Below are 26,131 nucleotides of genomic sequence, written 5' to 3'. Positions count from 1 at the left end.
CAGTAAATTACCGAGCCATTAAAGTGATCTCTCCACAGAAAACAAGGATTTAAAAATATTTTTTCATCACACACAGGTTACCGAGACATTTTATTCATTTTTTACCATACTCAACACGTCACGTAGCAGATGTATTTCCAAAATGTTTATGGTAGCAAAGCAAGCTGTGAGAAATAGTCTTGAATGATCATCCTAACCTCCCAGCTAGTCTATTAATATGACACATTTAAAAACTCAACTTTATTCATGAAGCACTAGAAGAAATCTGACTTGCTGCCTTTGCATTAGCATTACAATCATAATTGTAGTGACAGAAAAGTATCAGACAATGGAAAGCTGAAAGAATAAAGTCTACACAAAACAAAAAATACATAGAACGAAGAAAGACCTTCCCTCTCCTCCAACACGTAACCCATTCATAATGCTGCTTTTAATTACAAAGTCGTAACTAGAAATGGGAGAGGGTGGTAAAAGATAATATGTAAAGAAGATTACGACATACAGAAAAACTAAAAATGTTCATTTTTCAAGGCAATCTGGAACACTACAGCCTCACGGATGTGAGAACAAGTTTACATTTTCCTCTGTGATTCCACGGTTCTTGTTTAAGTGCTCTTTCAGTGAGTGTAATGAATCATTTAATAAATGGGAACCCTGACACCAGGCTGGATCCAGGCAGTGATGCAGAGTTCTGAAGAAAGGATGCTGTAAACTCGCTGGAGTTCCTCAAGCTTATCCCACATTCCAAGTAAAATACTTTTATTTTAGTTTGGGTAGGAGTCAAAAAACGAATCTCAAAGCTAAATGGAACCATTATGAAGAGCAGTAAATCTTTTGTTATTTTCCATTTTAGAAGTATTCTCTCTAGGGCAGAATGGAGTCTAAAATCCAAGCCTCCTGACTTTTAGTCTAAAGGAGTGATGCAAATTCTTCCAGATCAGGAGACAGCAAACTTTGTTCTGGAAAGGACCAGAGAGCAAATATTTTAGGCTTTGTGAGCCATATGGTTACTGTTAGAACTAGTCAGCTCTGTCCTTGTACCCAAAAGTAGCCAAAGACAATATGTACACAACAATGTGTCTGCATTCCGATAAAAGTTAATCTAAAAAAATTAAAAATTTTTAAAAATTAAAAGTATTCCCTCTTCTGAGCAGTCAGGTGTTTCCAGCCCTCAAGAAATTAACAGTGCGTCGAGCATGTCACACAATTACTAGGCTGTGGATCTCATACCATCAAGCCGTGGACACAGCAGATGAACTAGACAGCATCACCCCTGGCTCTGGTTCTATAAACAGGTCCTACTGTGAAGAATAGTAGAGGCTGGAAATCCCTGTCATCAAGGGTTCAGATACTTCTAGGAGTTTAAGTCCTGTGTGGAAATCAAAATCAGCTTTTTCTAAGGCTTCTTTATATGTCAACTTTCTTTTCGTTTGAGGACACAGGATATTTCTGACATAGGACTTTTGATCTTTGAGCTTTGTAGCAATGAAGACATCTATAATCCCTACTTGGAGGGCTTCTTCAATCGACAAGCGGGACTGGGCCTGGGGCTCAATCAGCCCCCCTGTCAAGTACTGAAATTCCAGACAGCGGATTCCCATGTCCTTACTTATGATATTTGCACTCACAGCTTCCACCACTGACATCACTTTGTTACTGATAGGGTGACTGATCCCCGTGACGACTAACTCACACTGCCGCAGCTGCTGCGCAAACCCCTCGTCCACCAGGCCTCTGTGCAAGGCCTCGGCCACCCGGTACCTCTTGCCGGTCAGAGGGTCAATGATGCCCCCGGTACTGACTTGGGCTTCAAGGCATCGGAGGGCGGTGATCCGATCAACCAGATTCCGACGTGTGGCCTTCAGCACAGAGATCCTCTCCCCACTGGAAGTCAGCCAGTACCCCGCCACTGGACTGTGCGAGTCCTTCTTGGGGACTAATCTGCTCAGCAAGGAATCAGCGAGTTCTGTGAGTGTGAGGAAGCCTTCCTGATACTTTTTGATGGAGGCTTTGTCAATGGTTCCCTGCTCTATGGCCTCGCTGATACTGAACTGTAATCCTGTCTTAGTATCAGTCAGCATACGACAGGGATGCCCATAGGACTCAAAAAACGTGGCTTCCTTCCACTGATACTGCTGCCCCGACAGCTCAAGGTAGGTACTTTTCTCAATCAGGTTTCTCTGGAAAGCCTCGTAGGCAGTCAGTTCTGCTCCTGTCTTAGTATCGACGACAGCAATCCTGTGAGTTTTCGCTACATTGAGATTGGAAATGTTCCTCTCCCCAAATGGAAACAGAAAGCACTGCCCGTCTACGTCAAAGACACACATGTGCAGTAACTCTGAGTAATACAGGGTTCGCTTGTTATTGGGATTGGGAAAGGTTCTGGTGTTGCTGGATGGCTCATGTAAAAACTGCAGGATGGCGTTATTTAGCAGCCCCTGCTGCAGGGCAACTTCTGGAGGAACCCGAATGCCCCTCACGGGGTCGATGACGCCCCCACTGGCAATCTGCACCTCCAACATATGTTTGCCCCTTTGCCTGTCAAGCATTCTATTTTCCATGGCTTGAAACACTGACAGTGTCTTAGAAGAACATGGATACCCCAGGGCCGCCTTCTCTGCCTCAAGGAGCCTGATTTTGAATTCGGGGTCAACCACACCTTTAAGGATTGCATCCTCAACAGAATAGGTCTGCCCTGAAAGGGGGTCAATTATGAAACCCGTGGCCGCCTGAGCTTCTAAAAATGCTAAAGTCATCATCTTATCGATGATGAGTTTCTTGGCAGCTGAGGAAAATGAAATCTTTTCTGTTGTGGATTCTAGGTAAAGCCCTGCAATGGAGGTGGCTTTTGTCAAAAACTTGCTCAGAGTTTTCTGAACTTCTTCAACAGTCTTAAGGCCAAGTCGCAGCTGCTCAACTGTTTTCATGTCCAGAAGCTTAACTTCGACCAACTGCCTGGCCGTCACAGTGTGCCGGAGCCCTTGGAATTGAAACTCATCATCCCTGACCGAGCATGCATGACCACCACCAAGGTTCTGAGAGGTCTCTGGTTCTGAGCCCTTCTTAAGAAAATCTCTTTTGGGTCCACCCAGTGCCCTGCACCCTTCAAGCAGCCATTCATCAGCACCGGGCACTGGGCTCTTTTCTTGCTTTAATGCCGTGACTTCTGTGTGCATAGCATACTGCTTGTTCTTAGCTATCTGTAACGGGAATTTATAAGACATTAAAAGTCATCTAAAGAACATTGTCATGTTACCCACTCTTAATCCAAATATAATTCCTAGAATAACAAAGATGAGATCAGAGAAAAACACTTTCAAGCCCAAGAGGGTTCAGGAACAAGAAATATTATTTTGACAGTCTGAAGTTTAAACTTTAGATGACAATTAAGGTATTAAAATGCTATGTCTAAAAAAGACAGGAGATAAAATCTGTCCACAGAACGTGTTAGAAAGTAAAGTTAACTGCTTGGTTTTTCTAGTTTTTTTTTTTTTAGGGTCAAATTTTTCAGAATAGAATCCCATAGATATGACAGGATAGCCAGGATCTCCGTGTTTTTCATCTCAAACATTTAAAAATTGAAGACTGTAGTTTGTAGTAAAGATTCAAGTAAATCACTAGAAAATGATAGCATGATTTTCTGTCAGACTACAAAGAGCCAATCACATTCAACACGGTTAAAAAATATAGCCTAGCAGAGAAAGGAAATGAGAGCGGAAACTTGACAGAGGGTAGCTGACAAGGGTCCAGAATCCAGGGTATACCTCTAAGGGCGCCAGAAGCGTCACCAGGTCTACTTCACACTTGTCATCTTGACACCTGACAGCGGGTCTGGAATTGTACAGACCTTGATTTCTTAGCTTCTCGATTTCTGACAGTCTTCCAACAGGGTTCATCTCATCAAAAGTTATCTGTAATTCGGTGCTTGTTTGAGAAAAGTATTCAGAGTAACACTGCTCACTTTTCTCTTTCTCAACCGGAGCCCCCGACGGCCCGCCCTGGCCCTCCTTCTGTATCTGTTCAGCACCCCGATGTTGCCATCTTTCCTCCGAAGGCTGTGGTTCCTGAGTCCACCTCTGTAGAGGGGACCCGGCCCCGGAGGGAGAGGAGGAGAAGTCCCCTGGGCGCTGATACTCTTTCACTGCCATCTCAAGATGTGTCTTGAAGGCTGGGTTCTTTTTCTGGATTTCACACTGGAGCACCACTAACTGATGCTCTTGTTCTTTTATCTGCTGATCCATCTTTTGCTTCAGGTTTTCCACCTCCCTTTTCTGGGCGACCAGCTCATCTGTGAGCTTCCGACATTTCTGGTAGTGATGTGCCTCCCCATCCTGCCCTCGGTGCATCTGCTCACGATATTGCTGGAGCTGCCTCTCAAGTTCTCGGATATTTGTTTCACAGAGCCTCGCGTTCTCTTGCGCCCTGCAGTTTTCCCGCTGGAGAGACACAAAGTCGAGCTGGATGCCCGAAATATCATGTTCCGTGATAACTTTGGAGTCCATCAATTTTTCCATCTTTTTCCGAAACTCCTCTGCAGAACGTTTGAATTTCTCAGATTCCTCCTGAAACAGAACCATCTTCCTGTGGGTCACCTGCTCCTCTAGGATCTTTAAGTGCAGTTCGTCTTGCACCTTTTTCAGTCTGTCGTTCAGGTCCTGCACCTGTGCCCACTGCATCTGCACCGTCTGTTCCCCAAGGCGTTTCTCCTCTTTGGATGCACTTAGCTCAGCACTCAAACTTTGCACCTCCTTCTCCGTGTTCTGGATGATGAGGTCCTGCTGGTCACACTTCTGCTTAAATTCACTTACTAAATGTTGACTTTGCGCCAGGTCTTCTTCCAGGCATTTGATTCTCCTCTGGAAATCCTGTTCCGTTTTCGTCTGTTTGTGCAAGTGTTTGTTTGTGGCACAAAGCTGGTCTTTAAAACCATCCGCCTGGATTTTCAGTGCTTCACATCTTTGCTGGATGGCTTGTTTCTCTAAGACCACATTTGCCGATTCTGCCTGAATTCTCTCCATCATTAACTTGGTTTCGTTATTCTGCCTGGTGAGCTCATCCACTTTGTGCTTTAGTGTGTCTGCACAGTCATTACTTCTCTCCAATTCCTCTTTAAGCTTTTGGATTTTCTCGTTAGTTTCCTTTTCGGCTTGAATATTTTGAAGCAACTGTGCGTGGCTTTTCTCAAATTGTTCTTTCAGGTGATCTGACTTTCTCTGGCAGGATCGTGCTCTTTCGCCAGAGAAGTCCTTGTCATCCTGCAAAGAAGTAACTTGTGAATTTATATGCTGGATGCTCCTCTTGGTGACAGCCTGTGTCCTGGTGATCCGGTCCACCTCCCTCTGCAACTTCCCTTTCTCCTGCTGCAGAGATTCCAGTTCTAGCTCATAGCTGTGCTTTATCCTCTTAAGGTCATTGGCCTCCTGCCTGACCTCTTCTGCCTTCCCTGTGGTCTGGCTCAGCTGCCTGCCCAGCTCCCGGAGCTGCCGAGAGAACCCCTCCTCCGCCTGGTCCTTCCTTTCCAACTCCAGCTTGAGGCATCTCAGTGCATTGCTGGTTTCACCCAGTTTTTCTTTGAGCACGCGAGCCTTTTCCTCCGATGAAGTTTTCCTGAGCTGCAGGGCGCTGAGTTCATGCTTCAGCTCCCTCCTATCCTTCTCAGCCTTTCTATTGGCCACTGTCAGCTCATCCACCTGCTGCTTCAGTTCCTCAGCCTGGGTGCTCGTACAAGCTGGCAGCGTGTTTTCTTTGTACGAATACTGCACCTCGGTTATTTTTCTTCTGGCTTCCGATTCAATTTTCTGCTTTTCCTTCAGCTGTTTCTCTGCCACCTGTTTCTGGAACGTGAGGTCTTTCTCCATCTGCTCGACCAGCTTCAGGAGCTCCTCTTCGTGGTCCTTCTTTCTCCTTAGTTCCTCCATCAGCTTATCTTTCTGTTGCTCCACCTCGTGGAGGCTGGAGTCCTTCCTCTTCAGGTGGCTCTCCAGGGCCCTCCTGGTGGCGGTGTGCTCCTCCAGCTGTTTCCGGAAGCCACGCAGGTTCCTCTCCACGGCCTCCCTCTGGGCCTCGGCCTCGGCCGTGAGCCTCCGCACGCGCTCCAGCTCACGCTGCGCCGCCTCCTTCTCCCCCTCGACGGCCTCCAGCTCCCGGCGGTACCTCTGGGCCTCACTCTCCGCCCGCAGCTTCTGCAGGGCGATGTCCGCTGCATCCCTCTGCTGCTTCCTCAGCTCGTTCTCCGCTGCCTCCCTGACCTTTGGAAGCTCCTCCTCAACCCGGGACTTCTGCTTCTCAAGCTCAGCCAGCATCCTCTCCAGCTCTGTTATCTTGCCCGTGAGTTTGCGATTCTCCAGCATCGTCGCCTCCTGCCGCTGGAGCAGATCTGAATACACCCCGTGCTCAGAAGCCTCCCGACACCTTTTCATCTATGAGAGACGTTCAGAAGGGTCAAACCCGTTCGACTCCAATCTGTCTTCAAGAATCTGAAGCCATGCTCATGAAAGGACTTACACAGACCAGTGAAACCAAAGGCAGAACAAACCCCACCACCAACACCACCACTATCTGCAGAGAAGAAGCTTCAGAAAGTCAGTAGTCGGAGAAGACGAAAAACCCTGCGTGTCAGGTTTTCTAAATCAAGGAATCTTTTCTTTTCTTTTTTTTTTTTTTTTTTTTGGTCTCTTAGGAATAATTATGCTTTTAAAATTAGCTAGCTCAGAATTTTACAGCAAGAAGGAACCTTACAGTAAGACCCTCACCCCAGATGAGGACACTGAGGTCTAGGGAGGTTAAATAATTTTGAAAACTCACACAATAGGCAAGTGACAAAGTAGGAACCAAAATTCTCACAACAGTCCTCTTTCTGCTCTCACACACAACTCAGTCCTATGGGCTAAGAAGAACATACAATGTATAGGAACTGAATGACATTAGAGAATTTAGTTTTCATTTTCTAGCCCAATGGAAATTTGCAATGATATTTACATTCTCCTGTCTTACAGTGAAAGAAGCAAGATACAGAACTTTGGAACAGAGAGCCAATTGAGGAAATAATACTTAACATAAGGAAGGAGGAAATATATAAAAATCTGTAATTTCTACAATCAAATGCCTCACTAATTTATATTTGCCCTACTATGATACTTACAACAGTCAGAATTGCTAATGCAAAGGCACCTATAGTCCCTGGTGGCTTTAGAAAAGATGTGCTTCATATACTCACTGATTTTGTTGTCCTTAATGATATGGCTCATATGAATCCACCTTGACAAGAACCTTCAGATACTCCATAAACATAAAGATATTTGTTAAATATAAATGCTTGTAAAAGTGTACTTAGGGATTCAGCTCCAATTAAGAAAATTTGTTTACTCTACTGATTACAGAATCAATCTCAGCTGGGAGAAATACACTTGACTACAGACCATGATCAGGGCTAGTTTATAATCACAATTTAATTTCTCTTTATTAACACCATAAGGTTATTAGTGTCATATCATCAGCTCAAAATCATCATAGTTAGAAATAATTTAAACAGCAGGAGGGAAATTATTCTAAATAGCAGATTTTATTTTCATTGAAAAGCCCTGGTAAATCTCAAGAATTTAGTTTGTATTATAGACCATGCATCTTGTTTTTCTTCCTCTCATTTCTTGATCCCCAATAATTTTGACGAGAATTTTAGATGTTTCCTTTGCTAACCTAAATATGATTTTTAATAAGAATTCATATGAAAACAAATCTCATCACAATATTTAGTGTTCTATTTTCTTTATTTTCTTATCAGGGTCAACTCTCAGGGATACTGAAGCATTTTATCTGCTTAGACATTAGGTGTTCAACACGTTTTGAGCAGGTGATTTCTAAAAGGGTCTTTCTCAATTCCTCATCAAACTTTGTTTAAAACTTAGCTGTTGCTCTGAAGTTTTGAGTCCCTCCCTTTTTTTCTTGGTCATGTTCTAAGGTTTAAAAAAATGAAAATTCTCTCAGAAAAAAATGTCTGTTGTTAAACTCTCAGTGTTTTGGAGTCATTTTAGTGACTGGTAATAATCTCATGTTGCCTGGATAACTCTGAATTTTTTTAGCAACTATTAGAAAAATTACTAGAAACAATTTAGTCCTATTGCTGATTTGCTTTCTTGTATATCTCAAAATTATTCAAATAAAAATAATTTCAAGTTTTATCTAAATGTTCCCCAAGGAGACATGCTGTCCTTTAATCTCAGCAATTAACATTTAATATATTTTGCGATCAACAAAGACTAGAGAAATATCTTTATCCATCTATCTATTACAGACACTCTACTAATATTTCTGTAACTAATTTGGTATTATCTTTGAAATTAACTTGAATCCCTCTTTGATTTCATGTTTATCATGGAAAATTCTGCTCTCTGACCAAGATCTCTCATGTGAGTCTTTACAGACCCAGTTTCAGAAACACTACTCTTTGGAATTGAAAACTGAGCTATGTATCTTTTATAAGATATTCCATTATTAATATCCTTAAGTGGTGAATTTTTAACAAGGAATTTTAAAATCTATTTTAAATTATAATAATCTTTGCATGGTCTTCCATAAGCTACATTGTTTTGACTTTAAATTCAACATAATCTTTTATATTTCAAAGGATGACAAGCATAATTTTGGATATATTTCAGGCTTTTTGAAATATCTTTTGGTTCTATCAACTTCTATTATTCTACTTCATCAGATACATTGAGCAAATTGGCTCATATATGTGCAGACATACACTGTAAGAAAGGGAAGGGCTTAAATTATTTATATTACATTTAACTACAAAATACACAATTTAAAAGATCTGTATACCATTTTAAATGGAATCATATCTCTTAAAAACTAAGAATGTAAAAAAATTATGGACTTTCCTTCATAGATGAGAAGTGTATGCCAATTATCTGAATGTGAAAATATTCTGGTTCTCCTTTCTAAACCCAAAGGAAGTTAGTTATAGACTTGCAAGTAGCCATGTTAGTGATTTAGTTGCCGAAAACTATTAACTCTGAACAGACAAAAGTAGTTTACAAAAGCGGTCATAATTTTAGAAACTAAGAAAGCAACATCTGTTAGACATTTACTACCATTTTGGTTCTCTCATTATATGAATGGAGTTATACTAAGTACAGTCACCTACAGAATTTCAACAACGTTCTAATTTAAATGGCTAATGCCCCACAATTTACTTACTACAGCATTTGGTTTACTATTTTTGTCTGTTCTGAGGTTAGGAACAGAAAGCATATCAAGATAATAGAGCAGAGAATACTTTCAATATTAGATACAATAGCCTTTTATGAAAATATATTTCCATAAACAACTCCTTATTCTTTCTGTTTCTGAATATATTTTAAATGCATAATCAAAGGCACTGAAGTTCTCCAAATTAGAATGGTACTTAGTCTTTTTAACATACACCATATCTTTTTGGCAAAGCTAAAAACAAAAACAAAATAAAACCCCCCACAATTCTTAAAAAGTACTACCATTTTGTATAAACACCTGCTACTTTTAACTTAATGGCTTTCATGTTTTAAATCCTTGAAGATGTAAATTAATTTAAAATGCATAAAACAAGTGTGTTTATGTAATATTTCTGCAGATATCGTAACAGTAGTAACTATACTTCAAAGAACAATACTTCTCAACTGTGAGAAAACTGAAAAACATTCTGCTAAACTGCCAACATTCCATAATTTAAATAGAACCACTTAAGGACATTAATGCTCTCATACTAGAGCCCTAGAGTAAAAATAAAATTTTTTTTTTCCAAAACAGTTGTTCCTTTTTTTCGTAATGTTTTTCAGTTCGAGAGAGTCTTAATAACAAACCAAAAAATCCTAGGCCTCTACTGTTTTTCACTGTAATTTTATAATTAATCACTTATACATCAGCTCTCAACCATGTGAGTTTATCATGAAACCGTCTCGTGGCTCCTTTTCAGTAACCTGCCCATGGTTAATGGTTACCTCCTCCTCTTCCAGACGCTTCAATGAGTCCCCAGCAAATTTAATATATTGTGTCATGAGGGTGACCAGAGCCGTATACCGGGTCCTCAGGTCCATGAACTGCAAGTAAGGAAAAATAAAAATAAAAACAGAATCTCCAGTTGCCCTAAATGAGCTGAATGAACACTGAGTAATAATTAAAATATTAACTAGTCTTTGGGACAGGGAAGTTCACGACTCCCCAGCAATGATAACCGAGTAGGAACGAGATTACTGCTGTGCAAACCACAGTGTTGACAGTCCTCTTCTAAATTTAATCATGATGCACATTTATTATTCTCTGCAATTCATTCATCTGGAATGAAGATTTTCAAAGGTTTTTTAAAACCCTTAATAAGATGCATTGTTATAGGTAGAGAGCATCTGTTTGGGATGATGGAATGTTCTGGAAATGGATTGTGTTCAAGGTTGTACAACATGACGAATGTACTGAACGCCACTGAATTGTATGCTTAAAAATGGCTAAAATGGTGAATTTTCTATTATGGACATTTTACCACAATACAAATGTATAAAAGTAAAATTGCTAAAGTGTTGCTTCTCTCTTTCACACCCTCCCCATCTCTGGACGGGTATCACCTCTTGAATGACGAGGTCTGCCGAGCTCTGCATTCTCCGGCGTTTCACTGGAGACTTTTGTTGTGAATCCACCATAGCCCGGTAGGTCATCGTTTGTAATTCGTAGTCCTGTATAAAGGAAATGGTAAGATTAATTAAAGCAAAGCACTAAACCTTCATTCTATAGTGATTTGATGCAGAGAAAGGGCATCTACTTTCACTGAATAAGTCAAGAGAATATTGCAAAACTACATTTTCAAGAATCAATCCAATCCTGACATGTTTCCAAGGTGGTAATAAAAATGAGAAACATTTAGGGTGGCCAGGAAAGTTCCTAAGTCTCTTTAGGAGTTCATGGAGACATTTAGGAACAGTGTGCCAGTTATTTTCAGCCTCCCTCTCCTCTAGTTAGGAAATGGGACTGCAAATCCGGATGCGTGAAGCTGAGGTGTGGTGGGCGACTTAGAGCACAGGGTAGACGTTCTTCCATGGAATATTCCAGCAATACTTGCATGGAACACTCCAGCAAGGAGGGGAGGGGGGAAGCAAAGTGGTAAGAGGCGGATTACAGAGCTACATTTTATTCTGGTGCACATGGGGGTGTGGCCAGGCTGTGCACGTGTGTGACACAGAGAGAGAATGAAAGACCCAGGGGTCGTCACGTGACTCACACTTTCATAAAGAATTAACAGATAAGTGACAAAGAGTGAAGATTCTCTGTGTCACTTTTTAACACAGATTGAACGACCTGCAAAGGCTTTAAAAGTGCACCATAGAAGCACCTCCCTGAATATCTGAACATGAAATCTGAGGCAAGGAACTGGTCTTCTCACCTTCACCGCAATGGAGTACTGTTCTGCGTATTTCTGACACTCATCCATTTTGCTCTGTTTCATTTCTATTTCAGACACCAGCATCTATAAACACACACAGGTTAGGAGAAAAAGGACAAGGAGCCCTATGCTATCCAACAACTTGAGATCTCAGGCACTAAGAAATATCTACATCACTTAAGACTACAGCTCTCTACCCCACTGCACTTTTTTTTTTAATTGTAGCCTTTATTTATTTATTTATTTATTTGGCTGCACCGCATGGCTTGTGGGATCTTAGTTTCCCAACCAGGGATGGAACCTGTGCCCTCGGCAGTGAAAGCACCAAGTCCTAACCACTGGATTGCCAGGGAATTCCCTCTACCCCACTGCACTTAATGTCATCTGCCTCATGGGTGAAGTCCAACCTTTCAAGATTAAGCCACTGTGTGACACCCCCTCATGGGGCTTCCAAAGCAGAAATTACTAAACTCCATGGAAATTATCCACAAGTAGACTTGAAACCCTTAGCCCCCACCTAATCCTGATCTAAAGAGAGCTAGAAATTACTGGCCCCTCAAGATGGAACAAAAATCTCAAAGCATTTAACTCTTGGTCACATGTGGCTGTTTAATTTTCTATGACTAACCATTTTTTTTAAAATTTAGGATCCCATGAAACTACTGCAGCCAGCAAGGTACCAAAGAGATTTCCATACCTACGATTAAATGATCATTAGAAACTTGAACTGTCCCAACACGCAACTTTCTTAAATCAAAATAAGGGATGGATGTAGGTTTGAGTGCAAATTTTTAACATTTGTGATTTATTCCCTGCCTTCCTTGAAATAGTTGCTGACTTATCGTACTAACAAGAGAAAGGAAGGTCAAGGTCTGAGTGACCAAATGCAGACAAAACCCTAGCACAAGGAACTGTGTTTACACACCTTCTGTTGATTCAATTGTGTGGCTAGGGTTTTACTGTTTTCAGGCTGGTTTTCCTGAATCTTTCTCTGAGTAGTTTCAACTTGCTGGATCCAGTCATCTAAAGGGTGATAGGTATCTCTGTAGTACTTCAGCGACTTCCCAATGCCTTCCAAGTCCCGTAACCTAAGAGGTTAACACAGGAATAGTCACGGTTTCCAAGAGTAACCAATAGGAAGGTGGAAGGTATAGAAAAAAAGGGACAGACAAAGTATTACTGTCCTAAAATGCACTAAGCACAACAACAGGGGTGTGTCGAGAATTCAAGGCCACAGCATCCCAGGCCCATCTCCAAGGGCACCTACACTGCCTTGGGTTGAATACAAATTCCTTTTCTCCAGGACCTGCGCAATTTATCGGTACTGATTATTCTAGGGACAAGCCCGAGAGACTGAAGCTAAAAAGCAGGAAAATTGGAAAGTTAACCATAATAATTATCAATCAGCAAGTCTTGAAGACCCAAAGTTTGCAGCAATGGCAGTTCACTTCTGAAAAAATGACATGGTAGCAATGAATGGTTCAACATGGACTCAGAGGGTACCTTCTAGGAGCTGTGATTAAACACGCCAGTTTCTATGATTTTAAAACCACTACATTAAACCTACAGATCATGTATTTTAAAGATTAGATACTATATATTTAAACATAATTTATTTCTCACAAATGGCACTACATCATAAAAGCATTTTAGTTGCATTAATAAAAACATAAAAAATGAATGAGAAGGAACACTATTCCATTTCTTTTAAGATGAGCCCCCAAAACCATCCCATTTCTTTTCACTTTTTTATTTCAGTCAGTGGGCAAATGATTTTGACTTTCTTGTATCTTTGATTAAAATGAGCATTAGGACATTTCAGTTTCTTTACACTTCCTGTCTAGTATAGATGCTACATCCGGCCCTAGGGAATGCATGACCCACCCTCCTCTTACTAAGTCATGGTTATTTTGATATTATCAGTGGTAATAATTAGAGAACTACATTGTTTTTTCCTTCAGAAAAGGCAAGTAGATTAACTATATAAATGCCAGAGTACATCAACAGTTGTAATAACACAGAACTGAAAAATAACTTACTTGGAAGTTAAATATCTTACTAAAGGCCACCCTATAAAAAAGAAATGTAATTGGACAGAGCTCTTGCAATTAACACAATTAACTACATATGGAAATTAACTCTATGGAATGAATTACATAGGGAAGTAAAAAGCCTAATACATTTAGACTTTACCCAGAATACAGAGATTAAATCTGAGCTAAAAATGAATGAAAAGGGTACTAACCTGTTGTCAATCTGAGCATGAACATTCTGCCACCTCTCAACCAACTGATCTGCTTTTTCTTTGTGCCAGTCAAAGTCAAGGTCACGTTCTTTGTAGGTTTTAAACATCTCATCACTAATGGTCTTTGCTCTCTGTAGCTCATCCTCCAGTGCATGGAAGACCTCTCTCTTTTCATCCACTTCAGATCTCCATTGCTAAAATACATCAATTTATAAAGTTACAAAAACGTATCAACCGCTCATTGTGTAAACACATTATTCACCTAATTTTACAATTCATTTACAAATGACTGCTATAAAATCAGACAATGGAAAGAATATCTTTCATATACAAAATATTACATTAGCTTGAACCTTATACAATTGCCAATATTTGACTGTACTTTGACCTAAAAAAACCAAGTTTTATAGAGTTCAGTCTAACAAAATTTGCATATCAATAAAATAAAATATATTTCATAATTAAGTCTGCTACTTCAGTAAGTCTTTTTCATTGTTTGTTTTTTAAATATCTACTGATCTCAAATGAACACATGCATTAAAAAATCACTGAGAAAACTTTTCACAATTGTTTTACAATATCTTTACTCAGGGTTTTATAAATGGAAGAAGAGAAACAGACGAGTATAACTATCAGCCTTTTTCCTTCTTAGATTAACTACTCTACTCACCTCCTTGATTTCTTAAAATAATTGCCTCTTTCCACAAGAGAATCTATTACCAATAATTTACTTTTTAGCTTCAACTCCTCTTGCTGCCAACATGAACGGACTATAAAAACCTACCGTCAAAAAGATCCAAACTTCAAATGAAAAGAACTTACCTCAAACTAAAAATGAATGAACATACTTATTTACAGTAAGCCATGGTACTACAGAGACAGGACATGGAATGGACAGAAATGTATTCAAGTTCAGATATTTAATGCTTGATGTCTGAAGACCTGGGCCAAGTGCTAGAGAAATACTTTTAAAGGATAATCTTAAAAAATAGCCAGCAGTGAAATGCATACCTTTAAAGTGCTCATTAGATTCTCAATGTTATTCTTGTCAGCTGTAACTGCTTCCTCTTCACACAGTTTAGTTTCATAGAATTTTACAAGGGCTTCTGCAGCGTGAGTGTTTTTTAACACCAAGTTGACAATTTTCAACCTGAAAAAGAGAATTAAACAACACCCCCTTTTGGTAAGCGTTTATTTTCCCGCAATACAGTCCCAAAGCACCATGAGGGTGCATGATGTAGCATGATTCTTCATCCCGAGACACTGACACTTTTATTACAAGATTAATATCCTACTAAGTAAGTCAGACAGAGAAAGATAAATGCCGTATGATATCACCTATATGTGGAATCTAAAATATGACACAAATGAACTTATCTACGAAACAGAACCAGACTCACAAATATAGAGATCAGACTTGTGGTTGCCAAGGGGGAGGGGGTTAGGGGAGGGATGGAGTGGGAGTTTGGGGTTAGCAGATGCAAACTGTTATATAGTGAATGGATAAACAACAAGGTCCTACTGTAGAGCACAGGGAACTACATTCAATATCCTGGGATAAACCACAATGGAAAAGAATATGAAAAAGAATGTATATATGTGTATAACTGAATCACTTTGCTGTAGCAGTGACTCGGCAGTAAATAACAGTAAATAACACAACACTGTAAATCAACTATACTTCAATAAAATTTTTAAGAAAGGATTAACATCCCGCTAACTGTCTTCTAACAGAACCCATGCCCTGCCCCCACAGTGGTCTTCAGCAGGAGATTCCAACAGCAGAGGGGCTTCTTTCAAACCTAATTTGGACCAAGCCTGGGAGGAAAGTCCTATAGGTTACAACAGCTGAGCTACCAAAACTATAGGCAACATGTGGGAAGGTCATTAATGCTCTAGTCTCTGAAGCTCACATTCCCTTTCAGCATGAAGATGCATCGTAAGTCCACAGAAATATTTAATATATTTGTTATTAAGAAAAAAATTTTGTATTCTTAAAAATGAACATTTTTGGGGCTTCCTTGGTGGTGCAGTGGTTGAGAATCCGCCTGTCAATGCAGGGGACACGGGTTCGAGCCTTGGTCTGGGAAGATCCCACATGCCGCAGAGCAACTGGGCCCATGAGCCACAACTACTGAGCCTGCACGTCTGGAGCCTGTGCTACGCAACAAGAGAGGCCGCGACAGTAAGAGGCCCGCGCACTGTGATGAAGAGTGGCTCCCACTCGCGGCAACTAGAGAAAGCCCTCGCACAGAAACGAAGACCCAACACACCCAAAAATAAATAAATAAATAAATAAGTTTAAAAAAAAAAAAAAAAGAACATTTTTGGCTGAACAGCCTATATATATAAGTGGCACTTCTATGAAGCCAGTTTAGATGATTTCTATTAAGGCAGTGGTTCCATACTTCTCTATGTAGGTGGAGGACATGGAATAGACGTGGTTCATGCTCTGGACGACCACGCTGAGCTCGGATCGCAAGGTGGGAGCCGTGGAAGAGGCGGCTGCTTGACTGAAAAAGTCGTCGCATTTACTCGTGATTGTGGCCAAATCGCCTTTAAGTCGCTCCAGCTCTTTCTTTAGTTTCTACACAACAGAGAACAAACAAGGATTAGGCTATCACTCCAGATGGGGTCTCTTTCTTCAAACACTTTAAAAATACACATTTCCCATTATGACCCTTGACTTAAACATGTACGTATTCTTTTTTCTTAATTGAAGTGTAGTTGATTTACAATGTTGTGTTAATTTCTGCTGTACAGCAAAGTGATTCAGTTAAACACATACATACATTTTGTTCATATTCTTTTCCATCACGGTTTATCACAGGATATTGAATATAGTTCCTGTGCTATACAGTAGGACCTTGTTGTTTATCCATTCTATACGTAATAGTTTGCATCTGCTAATCCCAAACTCCCAGTACTTCCCTCACCCACCCCCCTCCCCTCTGGCAACCACAAGTCTGTTCTCTATGTCTGTGAGTCTGGTTCTGTTTTATAGATAAGTTCATTTGTGTCGTATTTTAGATTCCACATATAAGTGATAACATACGGTATTTGTCTTTTTCTGACTTACGTCACTTAGTATGATCATCTCTACTTGCAAAACATTTACATACTCTTTACTTTTTCTTTATCAAAGAAATGAAGCCAAAGCAGTCAAGTTTCATAATCAATCATTCCCTCACTGTCCACCTCCTCGGGCCCAAACATCTAATTCAGTGCTTGTGCATCGAGCAGGTGAGAAACTGTGAGAAGCCCTCGCAGCCTCCACATAAACGGGTGAGAAAGTACCTGTTCCTGTGTTTACCCAAGTGAGAGGCGGAACTGAATTACAGAAGCCTCGGCTGCCATCAGCGGTAAGTACATAGGCAGACCTCACCAAGTGACCCCTGGCAAAGGGAGCGTGTGAGAGGTCGCAGAGCCGACAGTAAAGGTCATTAAGATGGTAATCTGTGCTAATCTTGTCCCCACGCGCTTCTCAGACTCACCTCCTGCTCTGAGATTCTGAACACGCTTTCGTGAAGGTCGTCTCTCTCCAGGGGGGTGCGGATCTGTCTGATTAGACGGTCTTCACAGCTCTCAAGCCGAAGCCTGAGGTTTCGGACTTCAGAGATGTAGAGATTATAAGCTGATTCCTCTTGCTCCTCTGTGAAAATAAATGCAATGTTTAGAAAATACCTCATTTTCTATCTTTTGGATGTTCTCGTTCATGATTTAATATGGCAGTTTTACTACTACTGAAACACAGCTAGTCAAACTAATGTTACCGGTTATCACAACAAACCCACCCCAAGGATATAAACCTTGAAATCGTGGACATTACAATTTACGAAGATTTAATAAAACTTCCCCAATGCCACTTAAAGTACCAATATCTGATTTATGATGTCTAAGGAAAGTAATATATTGCTCTGTTTTGTGTTCACAAAAATGTGAATTATATTAGTAGCAGATTAGTAATAAAAACTAAATTAAAATCCTTTAAAATGAAAGGTAAAGATTATGTTAATGTTTAAAAATTTTTTAAATAGAGTATTACTACTAAGTTTTTTTGGTCTCTAAGTTATATCAAGTGTTTGGAATAAAATTTATATTTAACAAAAGTTAACAAGACAAAATCTTTTCCTTCAACCCCTGTATAAAATTCAGGTTTGGTTATAGGAAATCTCTGCCCTTTGCTCTCAGTTTTGCTGTGAATCTAAAACTGCTCTAAGAAAAAGTCTTTAAAAAATCCAAGTTTGCTATACGGAAAAATAATTGAAACATTTCTGAAACTAAAAGATCATCATTCTGAACATTACACTGCAAAATAGTGAAAATGTTTAACAGTAGATACACTAAGAATTCATTGTCATACGACTTGGTTGACATCTTTTTATTAATTCATCATTTGGAAATAACTGAGTCCCTCCTTGAATCTTCCTACCTCAAACATGCATTTAATATTCCAATAATTATCTCTACCTATTACAGGTGGAGTGACAAAATATACCTAAGATTGAGGTTCCCACTGATAGCAGAAAATAGCCTGGACTAAACACCCATGGGGGAAAAAAGGCAAGGATTTCCATGCTTTACCTCTTTCTGCAGATTTAAGAAGTTCTTGATAATACTGCTTACACACATTAACCTCCTTTTCCAGTTGTGTTATATCTGAACCTGAAAATATTTGGGATTCCTGGCTATCTTCGAGAAAATCTTCAAAACGAGACTGTAGATTACTCAGAACTTGCTGATGTTCACCAGGTAGCATTGTCTTTATCTAAAGAAGACCAGTGATCCATTATAGTACTAAGAGTAAAATTTCAAAAGGACAGATCTCAAGTGGGTCTTATGGGACATGAGTTTATGTTAATAGTCATAAATAGAAAACCACTGGAAATTAATCTTTTCTTCATTTACAATCTTAGGTTTTAAAAGATGAGAAAAAACAAGACTACAAAATTTAATAAATGAAATCAAACTACACCCATCTCTATATGCCCAAACACTATACTGTGTCTCCCAGTGAAAATGTAAGCCCTGAATGAAGTATGGGATTTCCAGATCCCCCAGTTCTTAGAAAATGCCTCGTATACAGCAGGCATAGGACAGATATTCATTGAATGAATGACTGTTATCATGGATCTGCTCGACTCCATCTTACCCCAGAGAAAATACAAAACCCACCCCTCATGACAAGGGGCCCCACATCTTTGGACAGGTTAGGTGGATGTGTAGATTTATACTTACTGAAGCCACATTGCTAGCTCGGATTCTGTCAATTTCATTGATGAGATAGTGCCAGGAGACCACACTCTTCATGTTTATGTGAGACTCATGCCAAAGGGTCAGGACGTTCTGATACTGCTGCTCGATTCTGAAATATAGGTAAGAAAACTCAGATTCAGCCTTTCCACTCCCTCTGAACACATGCTACAATTTTTCTTTGTGTTTGTGACATATACTAGGTTTCCTAGTTCTAGGTCCTCCTGATCCTATGAGCCTTGTCAAAGCACTGACTGTTCTTTTAACCTTCAGAGAGTTCCACAGCCAGGCCTACATCTGGAGCTAGTGCGCACAAACCTGTTTGCAAAGTCGACCGCCTCTTTATTTGGAGGAGGGACACTGAAGCACACAGACGGGACCATGGCTTCGTTCCCGGTGGGGCTGATGACCTTCCACTTAGCACGATGAGAGTTGTTCGCCAAAATACATTCATCATCTTTGAAGATGGTTATCTGGTTTTAAAAGAAGAACAGAATAACAAGATGAGGTCACTGTGGTACTCATCTTTTTCCACATCCAATCTTGGGATTTTTTTTTGTATTTTTGAGGTGGAAAACTTTACCACTAATGAGCAATATGACCTCATTTTTTAACTATATGAATAATGTCAGAACCTGGTCTGTTTCTAGGAGTTAAAGTACCTCAATTTGTCTGTAGTCACAGATGGCTTTGATCGGAATAGAAGTTTTGAGTGGACAGTCAGGATTTCTTGGCTTCAGCTGAATGATTGTTTTTGCTCTCCCCATCAGGCTTGCGACTGTGCTTTTATACTGCAAAAGCTCTTCTTTCTCTTCCTAGGGAATAAATCAGATGGATTTTAAAAGTAAAAAACGTGTGCACTCTGTTCTTTTAGGGCTTTGCCTAAACGAACTTCACCAGAAGAATCTTCCCTGACCACCTGGTCTAAACGTTCAATCCCTCCCCATCCCCACTGGCACCTCTCTTGCCTTGTTTTGTTTGGTTGTTTCTTTCCTCCTTCGCATTTACCATTATCTAACATACTACGTATATTTTACTAATTTATCATGTTTATTGAGCCCCATCCCCAGCATATAAGCAGGATTCTTGTCTGTTTTGTTCACTGTTCTATCCCCAGCACCTAAAATAGTGTCTGGGATACAGAAATGCTAACAAGTATTTATGGAATGAAGGACTAAACACAGATACACACAACACAGTGAAAGCATTTTAAAATATTGAGGCAATCACATGACAAACACTTTTGTTGTATTTGTTACCAAAAAACACTAAAACTGAATGTTTAAATGCTTGATTGAGGCAGAAATATCAAGAGTACCAATAAAACATGAAGTTCTGCACATAGAAAATATAATAAAGCACTAATCTAGTCCTCACTATACATCACTGATGAAACTTCCAGGTTTTCCTGTTCGTACCATTGATTCCTGAACAAGGTCCTCCAGCTTGTGAATGCTGCTGGACCTGTCACAGCTGTACTTCCGCTGAATGGCGTCTTTTAGATTCCTCAAGTAATCCGTGGCTTCTTTGGCATCATTGAAAAACTAAGGAAAGATGAAAACTGGCAGTTAAAGTGTATGCAATGTCAGCAAAGCCCAGAGTTGTCAGGTTCGAGTACCAGAGCCCTGTGTGGACCCCTCCTACATGGGAACAGAATAAGATCACGAGACAACTTAGCCAAAATCATTCCTTTAACCAAACACCAATTCTTGAACTTGGATGATGATGAATGAATTCTAACTGTCCATCCAAAGTTTATGTCTATAGAGATCAGACTGGTGGCTGTCAAGGGGGAGGGAAGGCAGGGGAGGGATGGATGGATTGCGAGTTTAGGATTAGAAGATGCAAACCAGTATATATAGGATGGATAAACAACAAGGTCCTACTGTATAGCACAGGAAACTATATCCAATATCCTGTGATAAACCAAAATGGAAAAGAATATGAAAAATAATATATACATATATATATAACAAATTTTCTCTCTATACTGTGGTTTTGGCTCGATATTATTTTGACTGAACTTCTATTTCACTTTAGGGTCCAAACAGCTGTTAATCGGGGGTGAAATTCCAAGAATATTTTAAAACTTCTGAAGAATAGAAAGCTCTCTGTAATGAAACAGTTCCTTAATAAGAGAAGCATGGACAAAATTAAGATTTTCTGACATTTTAAGCAGTTTTTAAAGTATTTCTTCCTTACTAGAATGCTTCCATTTATCCTGAAGAACATATATCCCTATATCCTACAAAGAAAACATTTTGGTTTCTTTCCCCTGAACACTACATACGTGCATCTTAACAGTACATTATGGAACTGTTTTCTGTAACTCAGCCAAAATTGCAATACCATCGATCGACGTGGTGATTCTGCCTCCATACCTCGAAATAAGCGCTGTTCTCCTTTATGTGCTTCTCTACACACTGGCAGAGCTGCAGGATCCAGCTCCACTGCGTCTGCATCGCCGCTCGGTAGGCCTGACAGGTAAAACATAGCCACTGTTGCCGTGTGGACAGTAACACACACAACTTACTTCTCAAGGATAAAAGACTCTAGTGTCTACATAGATGATGAGAATTCTTTAACAGAGTAAGACTTGAAAAATTGGGGTAGTGAAATGTCCCTCTAAACTACGAGTTCCCAGTTGTACAAAGCCAGCCCTAAAAGTTTAAATATAAATTTTTCAATGAGTCCAGTCACTTTCTTTCAAATTTTTAGCTTCTTGACATTTTTTTCTTAAAATATATGGAAAAAGCCAGCTCTGACTGTTTTTCCATGAAAACCTCTTTAATATTAGAAATGGATGCAAGCTATCCCAGCTTTTTAGAAAACCAACCCTCCACCTGCCAACACTTGCCTATATGGCATCGTCAGATATGCCTCCTTCATGACATTTTCCTTCATCTTTCTTTTTTCTGAATTTTTATATTACTGGATCATAAAATACCCCTCTTGACACAAAAATACATGGTCTGTAGTTTTCTCTGTCTTTGCTTCCAAAACTAGTCTGGAAGCTCTTGGCAGGGGTGGGGGTGATTTATTTGTTTGTTTTTACCGGGACTGTTTGGGGAGAGTGGAAAAGGGCATAAGCAATCCCTTATTAGTGTAATTCTGGAATTATATTCAAGATAATACTAAGGGGACTTCCCTGGTGGCACAGTGGTTAAGAATCTGCCTGCCAATGCAGGGGACACAGGTTCGAGCCCTGGTCGGGGAAGATCCCACATGCCACGGAGCAACTAAGCCTGTGTGCCACAACTACTGAGCCTGCGCTCTAGAGCCCACGTGCCACAACTACTGAAGCCCACGTGCCTGGAGCCCGTGCTCGGCAACAAGAGAAGCCACCGCAATGAGAAGCCCGCGCACCGCAACGAAGAGTAGCCCCCGCTCACCGCAACTAGAGAAAGCCCACGTGCAGCAACGAAGACCCAACATGGCCAAAAATTTAAAAAAAGAAAAGATAATCCTAGGAATTTTTATTTCATACGTTTTTACTTGAATTTTTATTTACCACTTGGTGTCTCTTTCCTGAGAGCAAAAATATTGTAGAAAAGACACCTACTTACTAGAAAACATGAAACACCCTTTCATATTTAAGGTTCAGTTCACTGGCTTCCAGAAGAGGGCGCCCTTGATGCTCTAATGACTATCTTATGTAAGCCTGTCCTTCCTCCTGGAAAAAACACTCCTGCTGAGCTCCGTCCAGGCAGCTTTCTGGGTGGAATGCATAAGGCAGCACTGGAAATCTGGCAACACATCCTCATCACATTACCTGCTCCCTCCAATTAAGCTACTTTGAGTAAATTGGCTATAAAAGACACATCATGCATGGTCCGATTATTAGTTTCTTTTTCACATAAAATATAAAAGAGTTAATAATTAACTATTATCCATTGCCCACAAGACATTGGATGGGCCCATGGAATCATAAGGACGACTACAGCTTAATTCTATTGTTCCAGAGACTTTCAGTTAATTAGACTAACAGCTCTACCTAAAAGTAATCAGGTTCACATCCACATTTTCCATTCCCATCAGAGTTCTCAACCTACAATCGTATTTCCTAACAGCTTTCATCTCTCTATTCCAAAGAATATCTATCCCACTTTTAGTTGATCATCATATAAAAGTATATCCAGACCCTTCATGATTCTGATTTCCTTTCCCTAGTGCCACCCTACCTTCTATATCTTTAACATTCCTATGCAGCATTTCCTGGGGATGAAAACCACGTTTTTATATGAAAGAAGGTCACCTATAATATTCCCAAGACCACCAAGTGAGGCCTAGAATTTTATGAATCTTTTGTGTCACGAAGACTTATTTCAGTGAACAAAGACTCTCAGATTCCTTTCTTCAATTGCGTGTCCCATTGTAAGCATAGCTTCATTTTTCTTCCTCTGGAAATACAGCACATCTGTCCACGTTACATGCTTCTCGCCCTCTTACATCACCCACTGCACATTCAGACAGTCACTAACTCTAACCAGTAGATATCAGGCCCCAAAATTAAACACACGCCACCCCACGGGCAGCCTGATAAACCCTAGGTCAACCCTCCCCTTCTGGGTCTGAAATGTGTGTGTTACACCCTGAGGACACACCTCACAAAACCAGATCATGAATACAATTAGTAAATTAAATAATAATAACTAGTACTTCTTGAGAACCTACTGTGTACCAAGAACTGAACTAAATAGTAAGAGTACATTCTTCTTCTTCTCACACAACTCTATGGGTTAGAAGCAATTTCCCCCATTTTAGGTAAGTGAATGGGACTGAGCAAGGTTACGTCCCTGGTGCAGTGTCATATGGTTAGGAAGAAATATCAACCTCAAAGCCTGTCAAGTCAAGGTCCTTCAAAGTTACTGTACTACATCTCTTTGGCCACAGGGGTTGACAAAGTACCTTTATTGGAAGTGATGAGTGGGTGACACACTTCAGCAGAACTGAAGGCAAATCAGTATGATCTGTCAGAAACTTTCTTTTTGATTCAGGTTATAATAGAAGTTTGACAGTTTGCATTTTTCAATTTATCAACAATAGAAGAAACTGAAGGGTAATAATCAAATGTCTGTATTCCACTGTGACTATTACACTTTCTGACTTACCTCAATGGTTAATCGGGCTGGGTGATTTTCCAGAAGCAGCTGCTCTGCTATCTCCTGAACTGATTTAATATTTTCTTCCTTTTGATCAAGTTCTCTCATTAATTCCTAATTTAAAGAAACAAGCAAGAACTATATTAGAAAATGATAAAACCTGAAATGCATTTTTAACATCCAGTTACAGAAGTCATACTCACAGCGTGGTAATCTTTTTTCCGGGCTATGTTGGTATTTCTTTCACTCCAGTCATAAGCAACTTCCTCCTCTTCTTTTTCATTCAACCAAATAAGCTCATTAGTTGCACGAGTTACAAAATTGTGGAGTGTATCAAGGTGCCGTTCCTGATTCCTGGATGTGTTCTTTACAAGGAGAATCATTGTAAGAATCGTGTCTTTGCCACATAGAGGTAAGAGGAAGAGAAAGTTAAAAAAAACTTACCAAGAGTTTTGCATACTGATTTTCTAATCTGTGCAACTTTTCTGCATAAGTTAGTTTAAGAGGTGCCGTCATCTGGATCTATAACATGGGATAAAAAGACAGCAAGGTTAGGAATCTTAAGGAATTCTGATTCACAAGCAACGTATCGTTTACCCTGTTACAACAGGGTCTTTATAGAAAGAGCAAAACAAAAGCTGGGATGAAATACATACAGATTTCAAATTCACATACCTCACTGATCTTAGCTTCTTTGAGGCTAGATTCAAATTCTTCAATAGCTTGGTGAACATTTTTATGATTTTCTAAATGGCTTTCAACACTTGGCAAATCTGATCCCCACTCAGTGCGGTCCAGCTGCACCTTTAAATAGAAAGATATAAGTTTGAAAAAGAAACTGGTAGCAATAAAGCCTGAAATTCAGGTAAAGTAAATATTTTTACCTGCATCTCATCAACCCAATTCAAAAGATCCTGAACAAATTTCATGTTGATTTCCTCTTCTGTTAAATTCTGATCCAGTAGAGACGACTTGAGAAGGGGCTTTCGGATCTGCATCAGCTTCAGAGTTTGCAGGGAATTTGTCTCCACTCCTGAGCTGAAATTTGGAGCTAATCCTGATGGGAAGCCAGGTGTATATGCAGGAGTGACAGATGGGGTCAGGCGGGAAGTCAGCCCTGACGACAGGCCTGAGGTCACGCTGGACGGGGTCAGGGAAGGCGTTAGACCCTGGGTCAGCCCTGAGTTCAGACTGGCGTTTAAGGTCTGTGCAAACCCTGAGTTTAAACTCTGAGTGATTCCTGATATCATGAGCTTCGTCTGCTCCGCTGTCAGCACACGGCCTTTGCTGTACACTGAGGAACATTCATTCCTTAAGGCCAGGATGTCATCGCGCAGTTTTGCAACCCTGAAAAGAAAATCAAAAGGGATAAGCTATAATATAAGAGGCACTTTTCTCAAAGAATGAACTCTAATGTAAACTAGGGACTTTAATTAACAATAATGTATCAATATTGGCTCATCAGCTGTAACAAATGCATCACACTAGTGCAAGACGTTACTAACAGGAGAAGGGGCTTTGAGGGGGGATATGGGAACTCTGGACTTTCCACTCAATTTTTCTATAAACTTAAACTGCTCAAATAAATAAAGTCTATTTTAAAATGTCATTGTAATCATATTGATAAAAGTTTGCATCAATTTTTTTCACTGAATGTTGTACTATAAGTACTCTGCATATTATCACGATTTTTATAACTATAATTTATAAAGAACACAATTACTACACTATAATATGATCATTCTCCTACTATTTGACATGTAAGATTCCAAATTTTTGTTACTATAAAATATTTCTGACATGAACAAAGGCTTTTTTTCCTATATTTATTTAGATATTTTCTATATTTGGAATTACTATAGATTCCTAAAAGTGGACTTACTGGGTCAAAGCATCATTTATAATTTTTGCTTTATGTATCTCATGTATTTAGATATTTACATATATAATATATATAGTATTCAACCTGAAAGGTTCCATTCCTACTCCCAAGCCTACTTCTCAGAGATACAGATGTTTATGCACATATATTTCTTCCAATACTTTATTAGGAACATTTTCATGATAGGATAAACAGAAAACTGAAATGCTGACTTAAAAGATAATTTTCTCATACTGTCC

At 39.8% G+C, this 26,131-nt stretch overlaps 1 protein-coding gene across 20 annotated transcripts in view; it reads right to left on the bottom strand.

Annotated features, from left to right (window-relative positions):
• The window catches only part of DST (dystonin), a 502,757-nt gene that overhangs the window by 149,344 nt on the left and 327,282 nt on the right, over positions 1 to 26,131 (bottom strand). For 19 of the 20 annotated variants that reach the window (XM_082347108.1, XM_082347103.1, XM_082347107.1 and 16 more), the window contains 19 exons: positions 24,895 to 25,357; positions 24,686 to 24,814; positions 24,455 to 24,532; positions 24,214 to 24,375; positions 24,020 to 24,124; positions 21,290 to 21,385; positions 20,327 to 20,452; positions 19,571 to 19,723; positions 19,227 to 19,381; positions 18,894 to 19,020; positions 18,240 to 18,423; positions 17,150 to 17,307; positions 16,064 to 16,242; positions 14,667 to 14,805; positions 13,656 to 13,849; positions 12,336 to 12,498; positions 11,411 to 11,494; positions 10,599 to 10,706; positions 9,981 to 10,079 (listed from right to left, as the gene is read on the bottom strand). In XM_082347108.1, the coding sequence (XP_082203234.1) occupies positions 9,981 to 10,079; positions 10,599 to 10,706; positions 11,411 to 11,494; positions 12,336 to 12,498; positions 13,656 to 13,849; positions 14,667 to 14,805; positions 16,064 to 16,242; positions 17,150 to 17,307; positions 18,240 to 18,423; positions 18,894 to 19,020; positions 19,227 to 19,381; positions 19,571 to 19,723; positions 20,327 to 20,452; positions 21,290 to 21,385; positions 24,020 to 24,124; positions 24,214 to 24,375; positions 24,455 to 24,532; positions 24,686 to 24,814; positions 24,895 to 25,357 (2,902 nt within the window). Of the gene's footprint in view, positions 1 to 77; positions 3,201 to 3,764; positions 6,420 to 9,980; positions 10,080 to 10,598; positions 10,707 to 11,410; positions 11,495 to 12,335; positions 12,499 to 13,655; positions 13,850 to 14,666; positions 14,806 to 16,063; positions 16,243 to 17,149; positions 17,308 to 18,239; positions 18,424 to 18,893; positions 19,021 to 19,226; positions 19,382 to 19,570; positions 19,724 to 20,326; positions 20,453 to 21,289; positions 21,386 to 24,019; positions 24,125 to 24,213; positions 24,376 to 24,454; positions 24,533 to 24,685; positions 24,815 to 24,894; positions 25,358 to 26,131 lie in introns of those variants that run through there. The other variant, XM_082347099.1, reaches the window with a different exon arrangement.

The sequence above is a fragment of the Balaenoptera borealis genome (assembly GCF_965194805.1).
Source record: "Balaenoptera borealis genome assembly, chromosome: 12".
NCBI lineage: Eukaryota > Metazoa > Chordata > Mammalia > Artiodactyla > Balaenopteridae > Balaenoptera > Balaenoptera borealis.
Note: the sequence above shows the minus strand (reverse complement) of the source record. Positions and strands in the feature narration are given on the sequence as shown.